This window comes from Eriocheir sinensis, chromosome 65 (genome assembly GCF_024679095.1).
Source record: "Eriocheir sinensis breed Jianghai 21 chromosome 65, ASM2467909v1, whole genome shotgun sequence".
Lineage (NCBI taxonomy): Eukaryota > Metazoa > Arthropoda > Malacostraca > Decapoda > Varunidae > Eriocheir > Eriocheir sinensis.
Window position 1 is genome coordinate 7706916 of NC_066573.1, and position 18409 is coordinate 7725324.

Here is an 18409-nt window from a genome sequence, read left to right on the forward strand (position 1 = left end):
GCTTCACCTGTCTGTTCTTGTACGAAGCATAGATGCCTCTGCTTTGTTCTAATTCCTTATTCGTGTACGTGCAGTGATATGAAAGTTTATACTTAAGATACAATGTAATGGGGCTCCTTTAAATTGATTAGAACAAGCAGGAGTCACTGTGAGACTTAGGCAGTTCAGTCACTTAATATTAGTGTGAGATGTTCCAGCTTGGGGCATCTATTAGTATATGACCCATTTTGTTGGCGTGGTAACCTGTAGATCAAGACAAAGAAGCAATTTTAGGTGGGTTATAATGCTGGACCTGTTGGGCACTTCTTGGAGGTCATGTGCATGGCAAGTTTCTCTTTGAGGGATGGTATAGTTTGCCATTCAGTTATGGGATTATGCAATATGTATTGTATGATAGGCACTAACACTGGTTGCTTTGTTTTATTCTTTTCTCATGGTTTGTATAGCTATGACTTAAACTCCTGGAAACTGTATTTTCTGTTATTTATACAAATCTGAATGCCCATGGAGTGAATGCCCAAGTAAAACACATGCAGCAATACATTATCAAATTTTGTTTCACTGTTGATTCCATGAGATGTTTGGCAAAGCTACATGTTTCCAGTTTCATTTTCAACCACCGACTGGAACTATTTTTCATATTGGTACAACATAACATATTGCTACAACTACAATACAACTGTTGATCTGACCACAGCCAAGAATGTAAATAATGGATGTAAAAATTACCATAGTTTCAAACATGATCCGTTTTTTGGTGATAAACAAAATCGTATCTGATCATTTTGAACTTGAGTTTGTAGACGTGGGATCTGCTTGAAGTCGCTGCTCTTGTCCTCTGTTGTTTACATTGTACAAGTTTTAAGTATTGTACAAGTATTAAGTACACTTGGGATGCCACTTTGTCACTTGTTTTGGGAAGTTTTATTTTCATAGTTTATCCGTGATCAGGTGAAATTTGTCCCTGTAAGGAGAAACTGACCATTAAGCAGCAGCACTGAACGTAAATCTTGAGTTCTTTGATACATTAGTTTTATCTATGCAAGGTAAATCATTTTTTTTTTTAATGCAGTGCAGGAAGTACACTGAAAACTTGCAATTAGTATCCTCTGCCCAGTGCTGGAACTCAATGCTCCATAGTGGTTTTCTTCCTTTTCTCAACATCTCTCTTGGAAGGCTTGAGAGTAGTGGGATTTTGCCTTAGGAGACCTTGGTTTGTTTTCAGTTGTCTCATATTTTCATCCCAGTGGTTTGCTACATACCCTTGGAGAGCCTTTCCACATTATTTTGCGATCCTTTAGGCATGTGCAAAAAAGATGATATTTGATGAGTATTAATTGGACAGTTAAACTTTTAATCTAACTTACCTTGGTGTACTGATGATTTGTAAGACAACTACAGTGCTCATCATAAGGTGTGCCAGGAACCCAGCGTGCATTAATGACTAGAAACATACCCAGCCCCCCCACACTTCTTTTTTAATGCCAGCCATCAAAGACACCACCATCAGCCACTCACGCCACCATGGGTCGTATTATAAGACATTTCGCTGCTCAAGAACACATATTTGACAAAGCTTTCGTAGGAGTTGTGGGCATTTTCAGTAGTTTTATGACCCTGGTGGTAGAGTGAACCTTCTCCTGTACCATGAACCTGAAGAAACACTCACTAGAACCTGACTGACCCTCTCTTGGGCCTTTAGAAATAGTTGATGCGAGAAGCGAAACTGTCTCATAATACCAACCCATGTGCGGCAAGTTACTCCCGTTGAAGAACAAAATGTGAGTGAGGCTGAAGCACACTCTGGGAGGTGTTCTATGCCAAACTTCACTCTGTATACTTATTATCCAAGAGAAGATGGCGCCACTATAAACACTTGCCTGCGCCATGACGGGCTGGGGGCCGAACACCACCCAGGCCCCTCAAGTAAGCCTACCAGCGTTATAGGCGTAAACGTAAATTAAAAATAAATAAATAAGTAAGTAAACAAATAAAATAAATCCTAGGCAACTTAATTCTACTACTGGCAGTGACAGAGTTAGCTATGAGTTGTGTGTTGGTCTCCATGGTTCTAGTGCCAGGAACACATGCCTATCACCTGTACGAAACTAGGTGAAGCCCTTTCAAGACCATTACATGTAACTACTCCCACAGCCAAACCATTTATTAGTCACCCTAAGAAAACTTCCACAGATGTTGATAAGTCCTCAGGAAAGCTGATTTTCCAACTCTTCCTTGTAAGCCCTTGAGGGAAGTGTTCTGGGGGTAACCAGGAAGTGGTTTGAAGGTAGACATATTTGCATGACCACCATCTCTTAAGCATCTCACTCAGCTCTTTACAGAATTATCACAAACACCAGCTTGTGCAGTGAATTCCCTTGTTCAGTACCCAGCATACACTCATGATGAGCACTGTACCTACTTAATATATTTTACAAGCCAGCACGTCACATTTTCTTCTCTGGGAACCAAAACGACGTGATGTAATAATTCTGTAGCATATTGTAATAGTCCATTACTTTCTTTTTTTACAGGCTGATGGAGAATTAGGGTATGATATTAATAGGTGTTCTTAAAAAGAGAAATGTGGAGGGCATTGATAATATGCAAGCAAAGCCCTGTCGTAAAGGATGCTGGTCCAGTTATATCATTCAGGTGCAGGGCAGTGGAATAGAGAACATACTAATGTTATTTTATTGAGGGGCTCAGAGTAGAAAGCCCCTCCTCCCCCCCCAAAAAAATGCATTAATTTATTTTCTGTCAAAGGATAGAGAATTTGCCTCTTTGTTAGTGCAAAGAGCAAGTGAAGACGACAAGTTTAACTGGCTCCCGGCCCTGGTGCCGGGCAGTGTGTTTAGAAATGGAGTTTTCTCACAACTCACTTTTGGCAAGTTTGGCTTTTCTATTCGACGCCTTGTTTGGTCAACTGCCGCTTTGGATAAAAATATTTTTCACAATATCCTCAGTTACTGTTGAACATATTTAGTTACTTGGTATGTATTTTTTTGCAAGTTCTGACATTGCATATAGTATACAGGGTGTCCTGCGAGTAATGGTACAAACTCAAGGATATGTTACTTCACCTCATTCTAAGACAGAAATACTCTATACACATAAGCTGTTTTTTGCTATAAATTGAGGTGGTTTAAGTGTGTGGCGAGTGTGTTGTGGGAACCACTCCGCCGTAGGGATGCAAGGAGACTATAGGACGATGTGGAGCAGGGTGGAGTGAGGAACGCTTATCTGTACACCATACCACTTCAAAGCTTCTGAAAGGCTAATCCTCAAATGACTGAATAATATATGTGAGCTGGTTATGTGAAAATAATGTATACATGTAGTGAGGTGCGGCAACAGCAGGCAGGTCAGCTGATTGTCACTCTCCTGCCCTTGGAGGAATAATACACGTATTCTTCCTCCAAGCTCCTGCCTGCGGTGAGTTGCTTACAGTACTTATAGTATTTAGTATCGATATGATATTTATCTAGTATGGATTCTGCAGTGGAAATGCCAGTGCTGCAGCAGAAGAATACAGATGTAGATATCAAAACAGACACCCAGCAGTAGATATCAAAACAGACACCCAGCAGTAGATATCAAAACAGACACCCAGCAGTAGATATCAAAACAGACACCCAGCAGTAGATATCAAAACAGACACCCAGCAGTCAATACTGCTGTGGCGGGAGCCTCTGACCAGGCGGAGGGGAGGCTGTCTCTGTGGCGCCAGTTAGCCTACAGTGACAAACTGTTTTTCCGACAACATACGCCTTGAATGTTTTGGAGGAGACACTTTTTAAATGAAAAAACTTTTTGGATCTATTTTTGAGGAAAGAAATTCATTGTAGTTCTCAGCAATACTATCATAGTCAACTACATTTAAGATTACCTGGCAACTCACCGCAGGCAGGAGAGTGACGATCAGCTGATCTGCCTCCCACTGCCCCGCCTCCCTGCTGTACATGTATGCATTATTTTCACATAAAAAGCTCATAAAAATAATTCAGTCATTTGAGGATTAGCCTTCCAGAAGGTGTGAAGTGGTATGGTGCTCTTTACCTTGGTATGGTGCACAAATAAACGTTCCTCACTCCAGGTGTGACATCGCCCTGCTATTGTGAAACAAGATCGTTGAGACTGTTTTTGCAATGGCTCCGCGGATTCTTTCCTCCCCGCCGCACTGCCCCACAGTCCCAACACCTATCTCTTCCTCTCATATGTTAGCTATAGATGCCATAGGAGATGGCAGAGTGGCGGGGAGGAAAGGACCTGTGAAGCCAAAGTCTCGCCAATCTGGTTTTACAAGTCTTCCCTGCATTCCTCCAGCGGGGCGGTTCCCATAACACACTTCCCATACATTTAAACAACCTAAATTTATAGTAAAATAAAGCAAAAAACAGCATATGTGTGTAGAGTATTTCTGTCTTAGAATGAGGTGATGTATCATATCCATGAGTTTGTACCATAACTCGCGGGACAATATATATATATATATATATATATATATATATATATATATATATATATATATATATATATATATATATATATATATATATATATATATATATATATATATATATATATTGCAATTTGTATCTGCACATGTTTCTCCTTGCACCTGCCAGTTCTAGGGCTGGACAAGAATAAAGCCTCCCTGACATGTTCCAACCGAGTCTCCTCCTCCTGTGTGTCGCTGTAAGATGGCACCACAATTCTGTGAATGTACAGTCTGGCCTCTTTTACTGGATGATTTATTTATTTGTTTCTACTTGAATGGAGTGTCAATGACATGGTGAACAACTTTTACATAGTTAAATATATCTACTTATAATGGAATGTACTTATTAACTATATGCCTCAAATGTTGAGAACAAAATTTGCTTGTTAAAAATGTTATATTGACCAGGGACCAGATTCATCATCAAACCATTTATGAGACCTCTCACCAGTAAGTCTTGTGGCAACTCCGTCCACTACTAACGCTCTTGATCTTTAGGCGTCTCTGAAGCCGATGAATGAAGTGACGGCCGGGCCACATTTCCTTCATCGCCATCAGAACCACCTCAACACTCGGAGCGTTGGTAGTGGACAGAATTACCACACGACTTAACAATGAGAGGTATCACCTTAGGTTTTGAAACCAAGACATTGTTGAGAAAACTCTACCTCACCTTTTTGTTTGATTGTTTGCATCAATGCCTTTACTGGTCACTAACCTTCAGTGTTGCCATGTCCTCTAACTCACTCAAAGCATCCACCTTCAGTGCTTCTGTAGTTTGTCTTGGGAGTGGATATGTATCTTTAAATGTTAGTTAGTGCCACTTCCTCTCCTTAGTTGCAGGTTGCTCTGGCTGTGAAACCTGCACCTCACTCACTGTGGCACAACTTAATCTTTGACGTCTAAAACCGCCACAAATTATCATCAGACAACACAAACGTCAGCACCAAAACAAAGGCAATTATTGAGCAAGTTGTTGATGTAAGCATTGTGCGAGCAACTGGGCGAGGTGTAAATATGCCTAAACCCAAGGTGGCTCAGTAAAGGACTCAAACAGTTCTCATGAAAGAGCTTTTTCATCTCTTTCTTGAGAGCCACCTGAATCTTGGAAAAGTCTTCTTGGCTTTTTTTTTTTTTTTTTTTTTTTTTTTTTTTTCAGCTCAAGAAGAAAAAAAAAGAAAAAAAAAAAAGAACCCACTACACCCACAGAGGTTAAGGGAGGTTAAAGGAAAAATGTAAAAAAATTTAGGAGGAGAGGGAGGGTGTCCCCCCTCCCTCCTCTTGAGTTCAAGTCGTAGGCAGGAGGAAATACAGATATTATTATTATTAGCTTATTAGAATATGGTTTTGAGTTGAGGCATAATTACATTGGTACCCTCTCTGAAGCACTTCATTCAGTTCCTCACAAAATGCTCACATACACCTGTTCAAAGATTTTCTTCATCTGGTGCCCATCCTTGTGTAGTCTAAAGACTGACAGTTGCCAATAATGACTGGAAAGGACCTCCAAGCCAGGGCAACTTGTGATCAATGAAAGGAGGCGGCATCAGCTAACAAGCTACAAGAGGACTGCCTGATGTGTGGGGCGAGATGGAGAATCTGACAACACTGAAGGTTGATGACTGACGCATTGAAGTAATGTTCTTCATAATCAATGTCTGCTGGTTTTGGTGCCTAGCATCCTTTCATTTAAACAAACTGCCATGGGTTTCAGAGGCCGTGTTATATAACTTTTCAGGAATAACTATTTTACGAGGCGTCAGATAATGATGATATTTTGGTAAAGCTTGTTTCAGACCTTGCCCTATTTTCATCAATATTACTAATTAGTAAGATGTGGATAATTCATGCACTTACAAGAGGCACTGAAATATAAAACCCAGCAAACGAAGTGCTTCCTGTGCATGGGCAAGTGTTTTGTTGAGACGTCTTTGAGTGCATGCGCTGGGAGGCCAATATCTGCCACAAATGCCAGAGCTCTCCGATTGTAGACACTGCAGCGGAGGTGTTGTCTTTCAGTGGGTGGTAGTTAGGCTGATTCAGTGACTGGAGAGCTATATCAAGGTTCTCTCAACTCTTCCGGTAATGAAAACGAGAAAAATAATCTATTAAAAACTAAAACAGATGTGACAGTGCACTGGACTCGGTGCTGCCACCAGTGGATGAATTGTGCGCCTGACATCTCACTGGCCACCAGCAGAGGTGCACAATGTTGTCACAGTAAACGTCTGCCAGCCTCACAACAGGAAGCACTTCATTTGCCAGGTTTTATCTCTCAGTGCCTATCATAAGTGCATGAATTATCCACATCTTGCTGATGAATCCTACTAACGAGAATAGGGCAAGGTCTGAAACATGCTTTGCCAAGTGATCATCCTCATCCAATGCTTTGATAGAAAGTTATTCCTGAAAACTACATGACACAGCCTCTGAAACCCGTGGTAGATACATTTTTTTCTATAATAATCAAGAGCTGGGAAATCAGGGTGTAGTTTTCTGTTCATGTGACCTCTGGTGGAAGACAAAGGATATGCCGGCCGGCCAGCACTGGTAAAGAACTCTGTCCTGCAGACCCTTCTTGCTCTGGCAGTGCTGCCACGCTGACAGGTCACTCGTACAGTCGGCACTCTCAGGCGGAGGCTGCATCTGGATCCCATTGACGCACCGACGACATTTGAATCTGCAAAAAGAAATTATATCCAACAAAGGCTAAAAATTGCTCAACATACGTGTAATGTGTTTAGGTGAGTTCCAGTCCTGCTTTGTTGAAAATGAGTCAGTGTACGAAGACACATTGTTGTATGCATGGCCTGACAACACTTATTGCAGCAATGACAGAGAGGGGCATCCTGACAGACAATAAGGGTGATCAAGGGTGACTCAATCAATCTTTTCCATTTGCTCAGTATTTTGGTTTGTGAAAATATAAGTTTACCAGTTACCTTATAATGCACAACTCAAGGGCTCTAGTAGTTTGGCTTTAATACTAAACTCGTGGAATGAAGCCACTCAGGTAAGTGTAGGTATCGAGCATTAACCTAAATTAAGTGGGCGAGATTTAAATTTACCTTGCAAGACGTAGAGACCCCAAGCCCCCACCACACACACACACACACACACACACACACACACACACACACACTTACTTGTCATGAGTGTCTGAGGTGGTGTCAGTGTTGAGGATAAAAAGCTCACGCAACTCTGACACGGAGAAGTGCCGCTGGACATCCTCTTCGTAGTCCACAACACAGCTGCTCAGTGCCTTCTTATGGGCCTGTCGCTGGAAGATCTTCTCCTCAATGCTGCCAGTCTGTTAATAATAATAAAAATAGTGCACCTGCTTATATTCCTTAGAGGGAGTGCACGGCAGAAACAAACAAAACAAAAAAAAGAGTGTTTCGCCTAAGGACTACCTCTCCTCAATGCTGCCAGCCTATTCATAAAGAAATAAACTATATCAGATTTACCTTGTGTGAGACAGAAAAAACAGAGAAAACAAGTTATTATATGAAAACATCTGCTCCCCATTAAAGCAAAGGCAACGCATGGTAAGTATACCTTGAGGCGGGAGTAGCTGAGGAAAGAGGGGACACGAGACAACCTTCAGGGATGCAACTAGTCTAACATAAGTGAATAGCTAATATATCTCTCTCTCTCTCTCTCTCTCTCTCTCTCTCTCCTTTTCTTTTCTTTTTTTCTGCCCTTCCTTCTTTCCTTCCTTTGTTCCTTCCTTCTCTCTCTCTCTCTCCTCCTTTCCTTTCTTTTTTTTCCCCTTCTTTCTTTCCTTCCCCCCTTTCCTTCCTTTGTTCCTTTCTTCTCTCTCTCTCTCTCCTCCTTTCCTTTCTTTTTTTTCCCCTTCTTTCTTTCCTTCCCCCCTTTCCTTCCTTTGTTCCTTTCTTCTCTCTCTCTCTCTCTCTCCAGGCATAAATTACGTCTGGTCCTGTCACACTACTGTCAAGGGTTGCTCATCACTAGGCGGGTTCAAGCACTACATAACTGCCTTTCAGCACACTTGGAATACTCACGGCAAGTAAGCGATATATGTAACACTTCTTTTTCTGGCCGTCACGCCACACCCTGGCCATGGCCTGCTCGTCGTTGGCAGGGTTCCAGTCTGGGTCAAACATTACCAAGCGGTTGGCGCCAATGAGGTTGAGGCCACAACCTCCAGCCTTGCTGCTCAACATGAAGATGAAATCACCTCCCGAGGGATCATTAAACTGATCCACAATCTGTAAGAGGAATTATTTATGGCCTCTTTGCTGAGTGGATGTGTTAAGATGTTCTTTTACACTATCAAAATTCAGAACTGCATTGGTTCTAAAAGGTTTGCATGGAAAGGTAAGTTGTTTGGACACGTTATGAATAGGGTTTAGAATTTTACATGCGACACTGTTACTTTGAGACAATCCATTATCTTGAATGACTTGTCTCCTCACAGGAACTACCCCTCAGGTGAGATCAAAGGGAAATGGCGGGTGAGCGTCAGCAAGCAATGAATGACTGGCACGCACATGTTGCCACATCTTAAAAACAATTGTGTATCTCCTCTGGCACTTGTATAATATAAGAGAAATGAAGTGCACAAGTTAATGCAATTCCAACGTAAATACAACTGAGGCCTGTCCCTTCCACCCAACAGTTTCCTCTGGTCTCACTATGAGGGAGTGACCTTGGCAGAAGTCTCCAATTTTCCCTGTTCAGACACTCCCTCTCAGCACATTCAATCCCTTGCCTGTCAATTCTTTCCAATGCTCATCAACTTTTGGTCATTTCAATACTGGTCTCCACACAACAGCCTCTCCCTCAGTCCTGCTTCACACATTCTTCACAAAGTCATGCATGTACACCCATGAAGTGCTGCCACCCAACTTAATATGAACAACAATACAAAGTTTGTCACCAGTGCAATAATAACAGAGTTCCACACAACCGTGCCTGGCATAGTGACCTTAAAGTACTGAAAAGATAACAGCATTGTAAAGATTACCTTTGCCCTCTTCTTGATGGACATGGAGCCGTCTAATCTGACATAAGGATACCTTCTCAGGGCTGCCAGTTGTTGGAACAAATCAAGGGTCTGAGTGTAGTTAGAGATAAGCACAACCTTGTCATCTGAGGAGCTACGAATCAACGCCAAGATTGCATCCAGAACAGCAACCTTCCCGGACAACTCCGGACGCAGGTTCCTGAAACAAATATAAACAATGAGATGCAGATACAGAAACTCCAGTCTATTTATCCATAGCTGTGAGGTCCCTTGCTCCATGGGATAGCAAGGAAAAATGTCTTCACTTCTTACCATTGACACAGACCCTCCCAGCATGATCTGTCAACACCATGACAAGCTGCAATGGCCCAGCGTGTCAAAACAAAGTGCCAGATTGTGTATTGGATTTTACAGTCCCTGGAATGGGCTACAGGCAATTCAACAAAACCTAAGTCTACAAGCTACACAGACCTGGGATCATGGCCTGGTGGGAGGAACTTCTCCAGGCCAGCGTACCCAGGCTCCCGGGCCTTCACCTTCTCCCACAGCAGGTCGGGATGATTACATAACTTCTTCATGCTTGTTATGGCCGCCAGTGCAGTGTTTCCTAGGCGGCCATCACCGTCTCCTAAAAAGAGTCAACCATACTCTACTAAAACACTCTTCTGTAAACATATTCTACATCATCCCTTTCCCTAAAAAATAAAAAAATAAAAAAGTTACCACATTAGTTTCTTAGTAGCTCCTAGAGGCTCCCATAACTCTAAATGAAAATGCCTTCATCAAGATGTATGGGAATTCCAAGTTAGAAAACAGCTGGGGAAACTAATTACAGCTGAATAAATGAGGGTCTACAATTCCACCCTTGGGGATTCATCTCTGCAGGCCCCCTTCCCATCCTGACAACCTCATATTCACTAAAGTTGAAATGCAAAGTCTTGGTGGCATTAAATTCAATAGGATTCCACTTACGTTCAAGGACACACCACCTAGTCTGGACCATAGGATCTGTGTGGTCTGAATATCTTTATAAATCCATGTAAATATCCTTCAGAAAATCTATGATGAAATCCTGTAAAGAGGACTGCCTGTGTGGATGTACCTGAGAGCTGTTTCTTGACGGCTGAGGAGGTGATGAAAGCGTGGTACATGTCTCTCTGCACCGCACTGAGGGGGCAGCACACCACATGTTCCACTTTGACCGGGAGGTACTTGGAGAGAATGTCGTTAGTTCGGCGGATGATACACCTGCAGGAGGGAGACTCATGGGTGATGGAGCTTACGGGTACATAGAACACAGCCCATCCTTGGAAATATTAACCCGGTAGCAGCGACGGGCCAAATTTGTGGCTTTACCGTGTAGCAGCGACGGGCCAAATTTGTGCCGTGATATAAACCCCCCAAAGTAGATGATGCATAAACTGATCACAAATGCGTTGATATATATTATGAAATGGTTTGTGTGAGCGATGATTTTTTCTCATTTTTCTCGCTTAGAGGGACCATTAAGAAACACGATCCCCGCTGCTACCAGGTTAAAGTTAACAATGGGGTATAACAGAAAGACGGAACTGGAACTACATAATGATGGTCCAAAATTCAGTCAGTCAGTTTTGAATGGCAGAAATATAACAACACTTCCAGATTGCGGTAGAATCTATATACAGACAATTGTTAAAACACCTCTTATGCAGCGTAACTATATTTATGCTACGGTCCTAAAAAGTTGGAAAGTTTCATTTAGTCGGCGCAACATCTGTGGTCATATGCCGGAGAGAGACAGAAGGGGAAGGAAACAGATCCCAGGAGACGGGACACAACCCCCGATTAATACCTGGTACCCAATCACTGCTGGGTGGACAGAGGCGTAGGGTATCAGAAAAGCCGCCCAAATTTTTCCACTCTGCCCGGGAATCGAACCTGGGCTCTCTCGGTTGTGAGGCTGCGGTCCTAAGGTCGGCAGTGAGTATATAGACGATTCATTTTGGGGGGAGCTACTCTTCAAATACAGGCGCCATCTAAGGGTCGAACATCCAAACATTTTGATATTTTCATTTTTATGTGATACCTGTTCTGTTAATTGATCTTTTTTTAAACAAAACAATTACCAACTTTTTATTCGACAAAACGATATTAACTTGTGCAGTGTCTTTTGCTTTCATTTGATTGACCTGCGACAACTTGATGGTCTGATTAGTTTGTTAAATGAAGGGTTTTCTATATTAGCGAAAACTTATACAGCACTGCTTTCCTCCCACTAACCTCTTGACTGCGGATTTCCTACAAGAAGACATCACCAAGCTACAGGAATGGAACAATATGTTGCTGCTTCAATTCAATGAAGAGAAATGTAAAGTCCTGTACCTTGGGAGGGGATATACAGACTACCAATACTACATAGGAAACACTCCACTATCCACCAGAGGCAGAGAAAGACCTGGGAGTACATGTTATCAGGCTACCAGTGAAAGCCAAATCCATGCCAATCACAGCGGACAGGTTAACCCGGTAGCAGCGACGGGCCAAATTTGTGGCTTTACCGTGTAGCAGCGACGGGCCAAATTTGTGCCATGATATAAACCCCCCAAAAATAGATGATACATAATCTGATCACAAATGCTTTGATATATATTATGAAATGGTTTGTGTGAGGGGTGGTTTTTTTTCTCATTTTTCTCGCTTGGAGGGACCATTAAGAAACATGATCCCCGCTGCTACCTGGTTAAGCTGAATAAACAAGGTGAACCAAAAATTTGTGGCCCCGGGTCATGGCTGCTGCTTTCATACCTGCTCACGATGGAGATGAGTTCCTTCAGCCTTTCCTTCCCCAGCTCATGATCTTTGTCTGAAGCATCAGCGTCCCGGCTTCTTAATATCGCTCTCTCATACTTTCGTCTGAACTCCTGGGCCGTGCCGAGGATGCCAGCGTTGACAAAGTGGAGGAGGGAAAAGTACTCCAGGAGGTCATTCTGAATGGGCGTCCCTGAGAGCAGGACCCGGCGCCTGGCCTTGAGTCCCATCAGAGCCTGGTACGTCTGGTTCTCACAGTTCTTTAGTCTGTGGCCCTGGAGGTGGTTACAAAGACACAAGGTTAGAAGAAAGTGGTACCGTAAAGTTACACCCACTGGTCCAAACAGCAGCTGAACAATCCAGAATTCAGACATAGTAATTTTGGTGTTATTTAATTATTTCCTGAACTCACAAAATCTAATAATTTTGGACATTCAGTAAAGATATTTCCTTCAGTTTATAAGTTCAGTTACAATGTCTCTGTGTCTATTAATCCCTTGACTGTGGATTTCCTACAAGAAGACATCACCAAGCTACAGGAATGGAACAAAAAGTGGCTGCTACAACTCAATGAAGAAAATGTAAAGTCCTGTACCTTGGGAGGGGATATCCAGCATACCAATACCACATGGGAAACACTCCACTATCCACCACAGAGGCAGGGAAAGACCTGGGAGTATATGTTACCAGGCTACCAGTGAAGGGATATCCAGCACACCAATACCACATGGGAAACACTCCACTATCCACCACAGAGGCAGAGAAAGACCTGGGAGTATATGTTACCAGGCTACCAGTGAAGGGATATCCAGCACACCAATACCACATGGGAAACACTCCACTATCCACCACAGAGGCAGAGAAAGACCTGGGAGTGTATGTTACCAGGCTGCCAGTGAAGGCAAAATCCGTGCCAATTGCAGCAGACGGGTTAATACACCCAATACATCTTATATCTTGTTACCCATACCAGTGTTACGCAGATAACTGTCCTCCCTAAGACTCTAGTACAAGCCTCTCCCCACACACGGCACCCACCTCATCACACAGCACCAGCCCCACCTCGCCCTGGTGCAGCGCGTGGGCGTGGAGGCGGAAGGTCTCGTATGAAATAATCAGCACGGGGTTGACGGGACGGCGCCCAAACGTTGACATAAAGCCTTTCAACTTGCCATCAATTTCAGTCTTTGTTCCTGAGTCAATGGCTAAGGCATTCAGCTTGCCTTTGAGCCACTTATTGATTTCATTATACCAGTTCTGTAAAAAAAACATGTCAACTTGATCTCGGTAAAAGCGAAAGAATTCTCAATATGTAATAATATACAAAAGAGTGCTGGTGATGGTGCCGTATCTACACATAACTGCATGATAAATCTTACGAGTCTGGTGAAGCGTTTCAATGGACAGCACTTACCTTCACTAAACTGGAAGGCGCAACAACCACAGCCTTCTCTATGGCCGGCCGGCAGTCTGGCCCCTGCCTCAGCAGCGTCCACATGAGAGTGATGCACTGCAGGGTTTTGCCCAGACCCATTTCGTCTGCCATGATGCAGCCGTAGTTGTCTTCAATCTGCTTGCCAGTAACACAGTCATACATGAACTTCACTCCCTGTAAAGTAATGTCAGTTGTTAAGCTGCAAAATAACCAATACTGATGTTTGCATGAAGATTCTATTCCATGCAAAGTATATGCAAGTTGTAGCCCAGCAGACTTCACAGGTGTAAATACTTGTCCTTGAATTTAATGACTTGAATGGATTTTAAATTTGTCTCTGCCAAGCATGTTTTTGTGTTCTTCAACAACTGGCAACACCACTTCACCTCGCGCTGGTGAGGCCGGAGGACGACAGACAACATCGGGTCCACCACCACGGCCACCTCAAGCTTCTCTCTGGTGTGAATACAAAGTACATTTTTATGGAGCATTATACCAAACACAGCACAAGGGTGGTGACAAAACAGATTTGTGACTGCCATGCTGTTTATGAGGAACTTGCAAAACCATAATAAGGATATTAGGAGATATCTGGGCAAACTTTAACTCAAGTAGCATTCCCTAATTGACTCAGCCTGTGCGAATGACACAATGTCCACCAAAGCATCCAGTGTAGCTACAAGAGAGCATGGTGATGGCAACACCAGGTTCACCAGACAATACTGGACTGCCCCCTTTCCATGGGCAGTTAGAGAGAGGACTTTGCACTTACAGGTTAGCTGTTAACTTCTCATGGGCAGACAGCTCCTTGGGGCGGTAGACCACCAGGGCGTCCGGCTCATCAGGGTCGTGCAGGGGCTGGCGCACACCGCTCCGCCGCACGCCCAGGCCACGGTTCCCCTGACTCACATAGTTGGCGATGGGTATCTTAAACGGCTTGGCCAAAATTTTCCGTATAAAGTCTTCCTGTTGAGAGAGGTGAAAAATTTTACAATATACACAATGGACACATTTCTAAATCTGTAAACATGAATGTGCAAAACACTAAGGGTCGTATTATAAAACAGAACACCTACTTTTGCAGGCATTTTCATTTGGGTTTTTGATTTATCAGGTAGTGTGTGGTTCCCTTGTACCGAACCTGAACTCTTGAACCTGAAAACTCATCAGAACGATTGACCCTCTTGACCTTTTTAGAAATAGGATGTGAGTGAGAAAAAAAAATCTCTCCTAACACCCTTAGTACACAGACACATAGCCTTTTTGACTTCCCAGCCTACATCTGAGATACAGAGTTAATGATAATGATAACAAATCATCAATACCTACATCAGTGAATGGCACACAAATTCTTTCATGCATGGATACTGACATGTGAAGACCTTGGTGCTCCGGGCGGCAGCGTGTTGCTGATGGGTGACAGTGGAACGCGGTCTTGTGGAGTTGGTTTGCCGTCCTCATCTTGTCTTGTTCTTTTCTTTCTCTTTAATTGAGTAACAGCAGATTCTGAGTTTGGAGGAAGACTTCCCTCAAGCCTCCTTTTGTGCAGCTGGCTGGGGGCAAGGCTGCGCCGCTGCAAGACAAGTCAAACATTTGTAAGGTGTGCCGGGGCTGCTGTCATGTTCTGTGTGGGCGGCACTGAGTGGGGATGAGTAAGGGAGCACCCGTGAATGGGCCAACAAACCACTTAGATTTCTTTTTTCTTATGTCCACAGAAAGGATTTATAAATCTTTAAATTAATTACAACTTACCATTGTAGGATTTATAAGAAAGCAGGTGAAGGACGCTGCAAGTGTACTGTGCGTTCATTGCTCATCTTCCACAGCTGTGTCTTCTCCTGAAACAGAAAACAATTTATGACGCTGGATCGCCAGAATGCACTTCAAGTCAATAAAACGTAACATGATTTAATGATGTTTTTATCTGTGTCTTTGAGGCTGAGCACATCCAACTGTCAAGATATGCAAAATTCACAACTATACAAGGATAGTTTCATGGTCAATGCAGATATCAATTATTTATCATATGCTCTAGTTTACGAAAGTGCACATCACACCAGACATGGGGTAATTGTAATCTGTAATCGTAATCGAATGCATTAAAAATGTAATCGTAATCGTGATTACTTTTGCGATTACATTAGCAAAGTTTTAGTTAATAGTTTCTGGTACAGCAAGTATATACTCTAAATATCTGTAGTAATTCAACCAATTAAATATTTAGTATGGTACATGTGTAGGAAATTTGCAAGTTCACCTTTCAGTCCTTCCTGTAATCACAATTGTAACCACGATTAATACATCATGTAATCGTAATCGTGAAAATCTGAAGTAATCATAATCGATTACATAACATAAGCAATCGCCCCGTGTCTGCATCCCACGGCCCTATTTAGTGTGTGTGATGGTACTGGAGCAGCACCGTGCCCTCGCCAATAAATACTCACTAAAGTCCAACCATTTCAAACAGTCCATTTGGGTGTTAATGGAGAAGCCCCAAAATGTTTCAAATGTGCTGGTGATCATAAATCCAAGGAGTGCTCCATGGCTGAGAAGAAATGCATAAATTGTGTGAGGTACAAGAAGCCTGAAATCAACCACATGGCAAATGACCAGTGTTGTGTAGTTCCCCAGACTGAAATCGAGAGAATCAGTAACATAACCAATCATGGCTATTAGTTAACTGTCTGTACTCAAAGGAAATTGTGTGTGAGAAATGTTCAGTGAGATGGAAATAATTGTTAGATATTTAATTGTGATACTTTAACGAATATATCAGACGGGAAAACCGAACCAATGGATATTTGTGATATTATTCGTGAAAGCAATTAAGACACTCACTCACTGCGATGTTTGATAATAAGTGCATCGAGGATTATTAGTGAGGCTAACATTGTAATTGTTGACGGCCCTCGTACAGCGCTGCACCGGCGACGAAACAGGGCCTGAAACCTCATCAACGGCGTACAGTACTTCTAGGATAACACCAATATCCGCAACCATCTTTAACAAATATCTTAAAAGTGCCAATCCCCAGTGTTAGTCGGGTGTAATCCTAGAGGAACACCAGTCCCCACATCATCTCTACCATAAAAGTGTTAATCCCTAGTGAAGTGTTAGTTGGGTGTAATTCTAGAGTAATATCAATGTCAAATCCCATATTTAACATCTACCAGAAAAGTGCCAACCCCCAGTGAACTAGTTGGGTGTAATTCTAGAGGAACACCACTGTGCCCACATCATCTCTACCATAAAAGTGTCAATCCCAAGTGAAGTGTTAGTTGGGTGTAATTCTAGAGTAATATCAATGTCAAATCCCATATTTAACATCTACCAGAAAAGTGCCAACCCGCAGTGAACTAGTTGGGTGTAATTCTAGAGGAACACCACTGTGCCTACACCATCTCTACCATAAAAGTGTTAATCCCAAGAGAAGTGTTAGTTGGGTGTAATTCTAGAGTAATATCAATGTCAAATCCCATATTTAACATCTACCAGAAAAGTGCCAACCCGCAGTGAACTAGTCGGGTGTAATTCTAGAGTAATACCACTGTGCCCACACCATCTCTACCATAAAAGTGTCAATCCCAAGTGAAGTGTTAGTTGGGTGTAATTCTAGAGTAATATCAATGTCAAATCCCATATTTAACATCTACCAGAAAAGTGCCAACCCGCAGTGAACTAGTTGGGTGCAATTCTACGGTTACCAGTAATGCCATCTTCATCTACCTACCAGATCTACCAGAGAAGTGTCAACCGGGTGCAATTCTAGAGTAACCCCATAACCCAAGCTAATGGCAATCTTATCTATGACACTACTCACGCTACACGAGCAGACCGCCTTACTTAATAATACCGAGAGGCTGGGGTCGAATATCAAAGGGAAATATAGAGGAATAAAGCTTAGGACGAGATAATCAAGAAGTTATGGCATACATGTTAAGTATGTATCTACTTCTTCAGTGTTTCCCTCCTGCGGAATGATGTGGAAGGGAAAACAAGCAAATATAACCTGAAATAAATAGTTTGTCAGTGTGGAGGAAACACGAGGAGGACTTACGTGGAGAATGAAGAGATGAAGACGTGTGTGTGTGTGTGCGTGTCTTCCTCCTCCTCCTCTTTCTCTTCTCTTGGTCCTGTATTCCTTTTTCTCGGGGTTTTATTACTTTTCCTTCAGTCTCGGTCTTGGTGTCCTCGGTTTTATTTCTCCTCAACACATTTCTTTGTCAATGTCAAGTCATGTCTTCTGCTTCATGTCTTTCACAGTTTTGGCGCGGGAGAAGTTGTGTTCGCCGTGCCTAAATGTTTTTTTTTAGTTTTTACAATCAAATTAAACATGAAACAAAGCATTAATAAATACACCTGATAAAACATCTATAGGTTGTCTCTTCACTTCTTTTTCTATAGTACTTCGTAATGCCGCACTTCAATCAGACCTCAATTCCTTTATAACAGTTTTTGGTTTCATTTGTTCATTATTTATTTATTTAGTCATTCAGTCTGTCTAGCCAAAGTTTGTGGACTGGTTGCCTGTTTTAATTATTGGCGGTCAAAAAAAGTGCTTTGCCGGTCCGAGGCAGAGCGGGAAGTTTAAATTTTCGTTAGCGCGGGTCGCCCCACAGCCTGGAAAATCATATTAATCCTACTTGCTGGCACTTTCACTACCACTCCCTGTCCTGTTTGACCCTCACAG

General features: G+C 42.5%; 1 protein-coding gene across 2 annotated transcripts; it reads right to left on the reverse strand.

The window, feature by feature from the left end:
• Positions 1-6223: 6223 nt before the first annotated feature.
• LOC126987578 (DNA repair and recombination protein RAD54-like) lies at positions 6224-18025 on the reverse strand. 2 transcript variants are annotated; one of them, XM_050844670.1, is made up of 15 exons: positions 17777-18025; positions 16164-16264; positions 15469-15554; positions 15089-15289; positions 14489-14682; positions 14103-14172; positions 13696-13890; positions 13320-13538; positions 12279-12556; positions 10594-10739; positions 9963-10119; positions 9492-9690; positions 8527-8733; positions 7648-7811; positions 6224-7181 (listed from the first exon to the last, which is right to left on the reverse strand). In XM_050844670.1, the coding sequence occupies exons 3-15, from the start codon at positions 15469-15471 to the stop codon at positions 6983-6985; spliced, it is 2232 nt and encodes a 743-aa protein (XP_050700627.1). In that variant the 5' UTR covers positions 15472-15554; positions 16164-16264; positions 17777-18025; the 3' UTR covers positions 6224-6982. The 2 variants fall into 2 exon arrangements, with proteins under 2 accessions (XP_050700627.1, XP_050700626.1); XM_050844669.1 differs by lacking the exon at positions 16164-16264.
• Between the last annotated feature and the right edge of the window lie 384 nt (positions 18026-18409).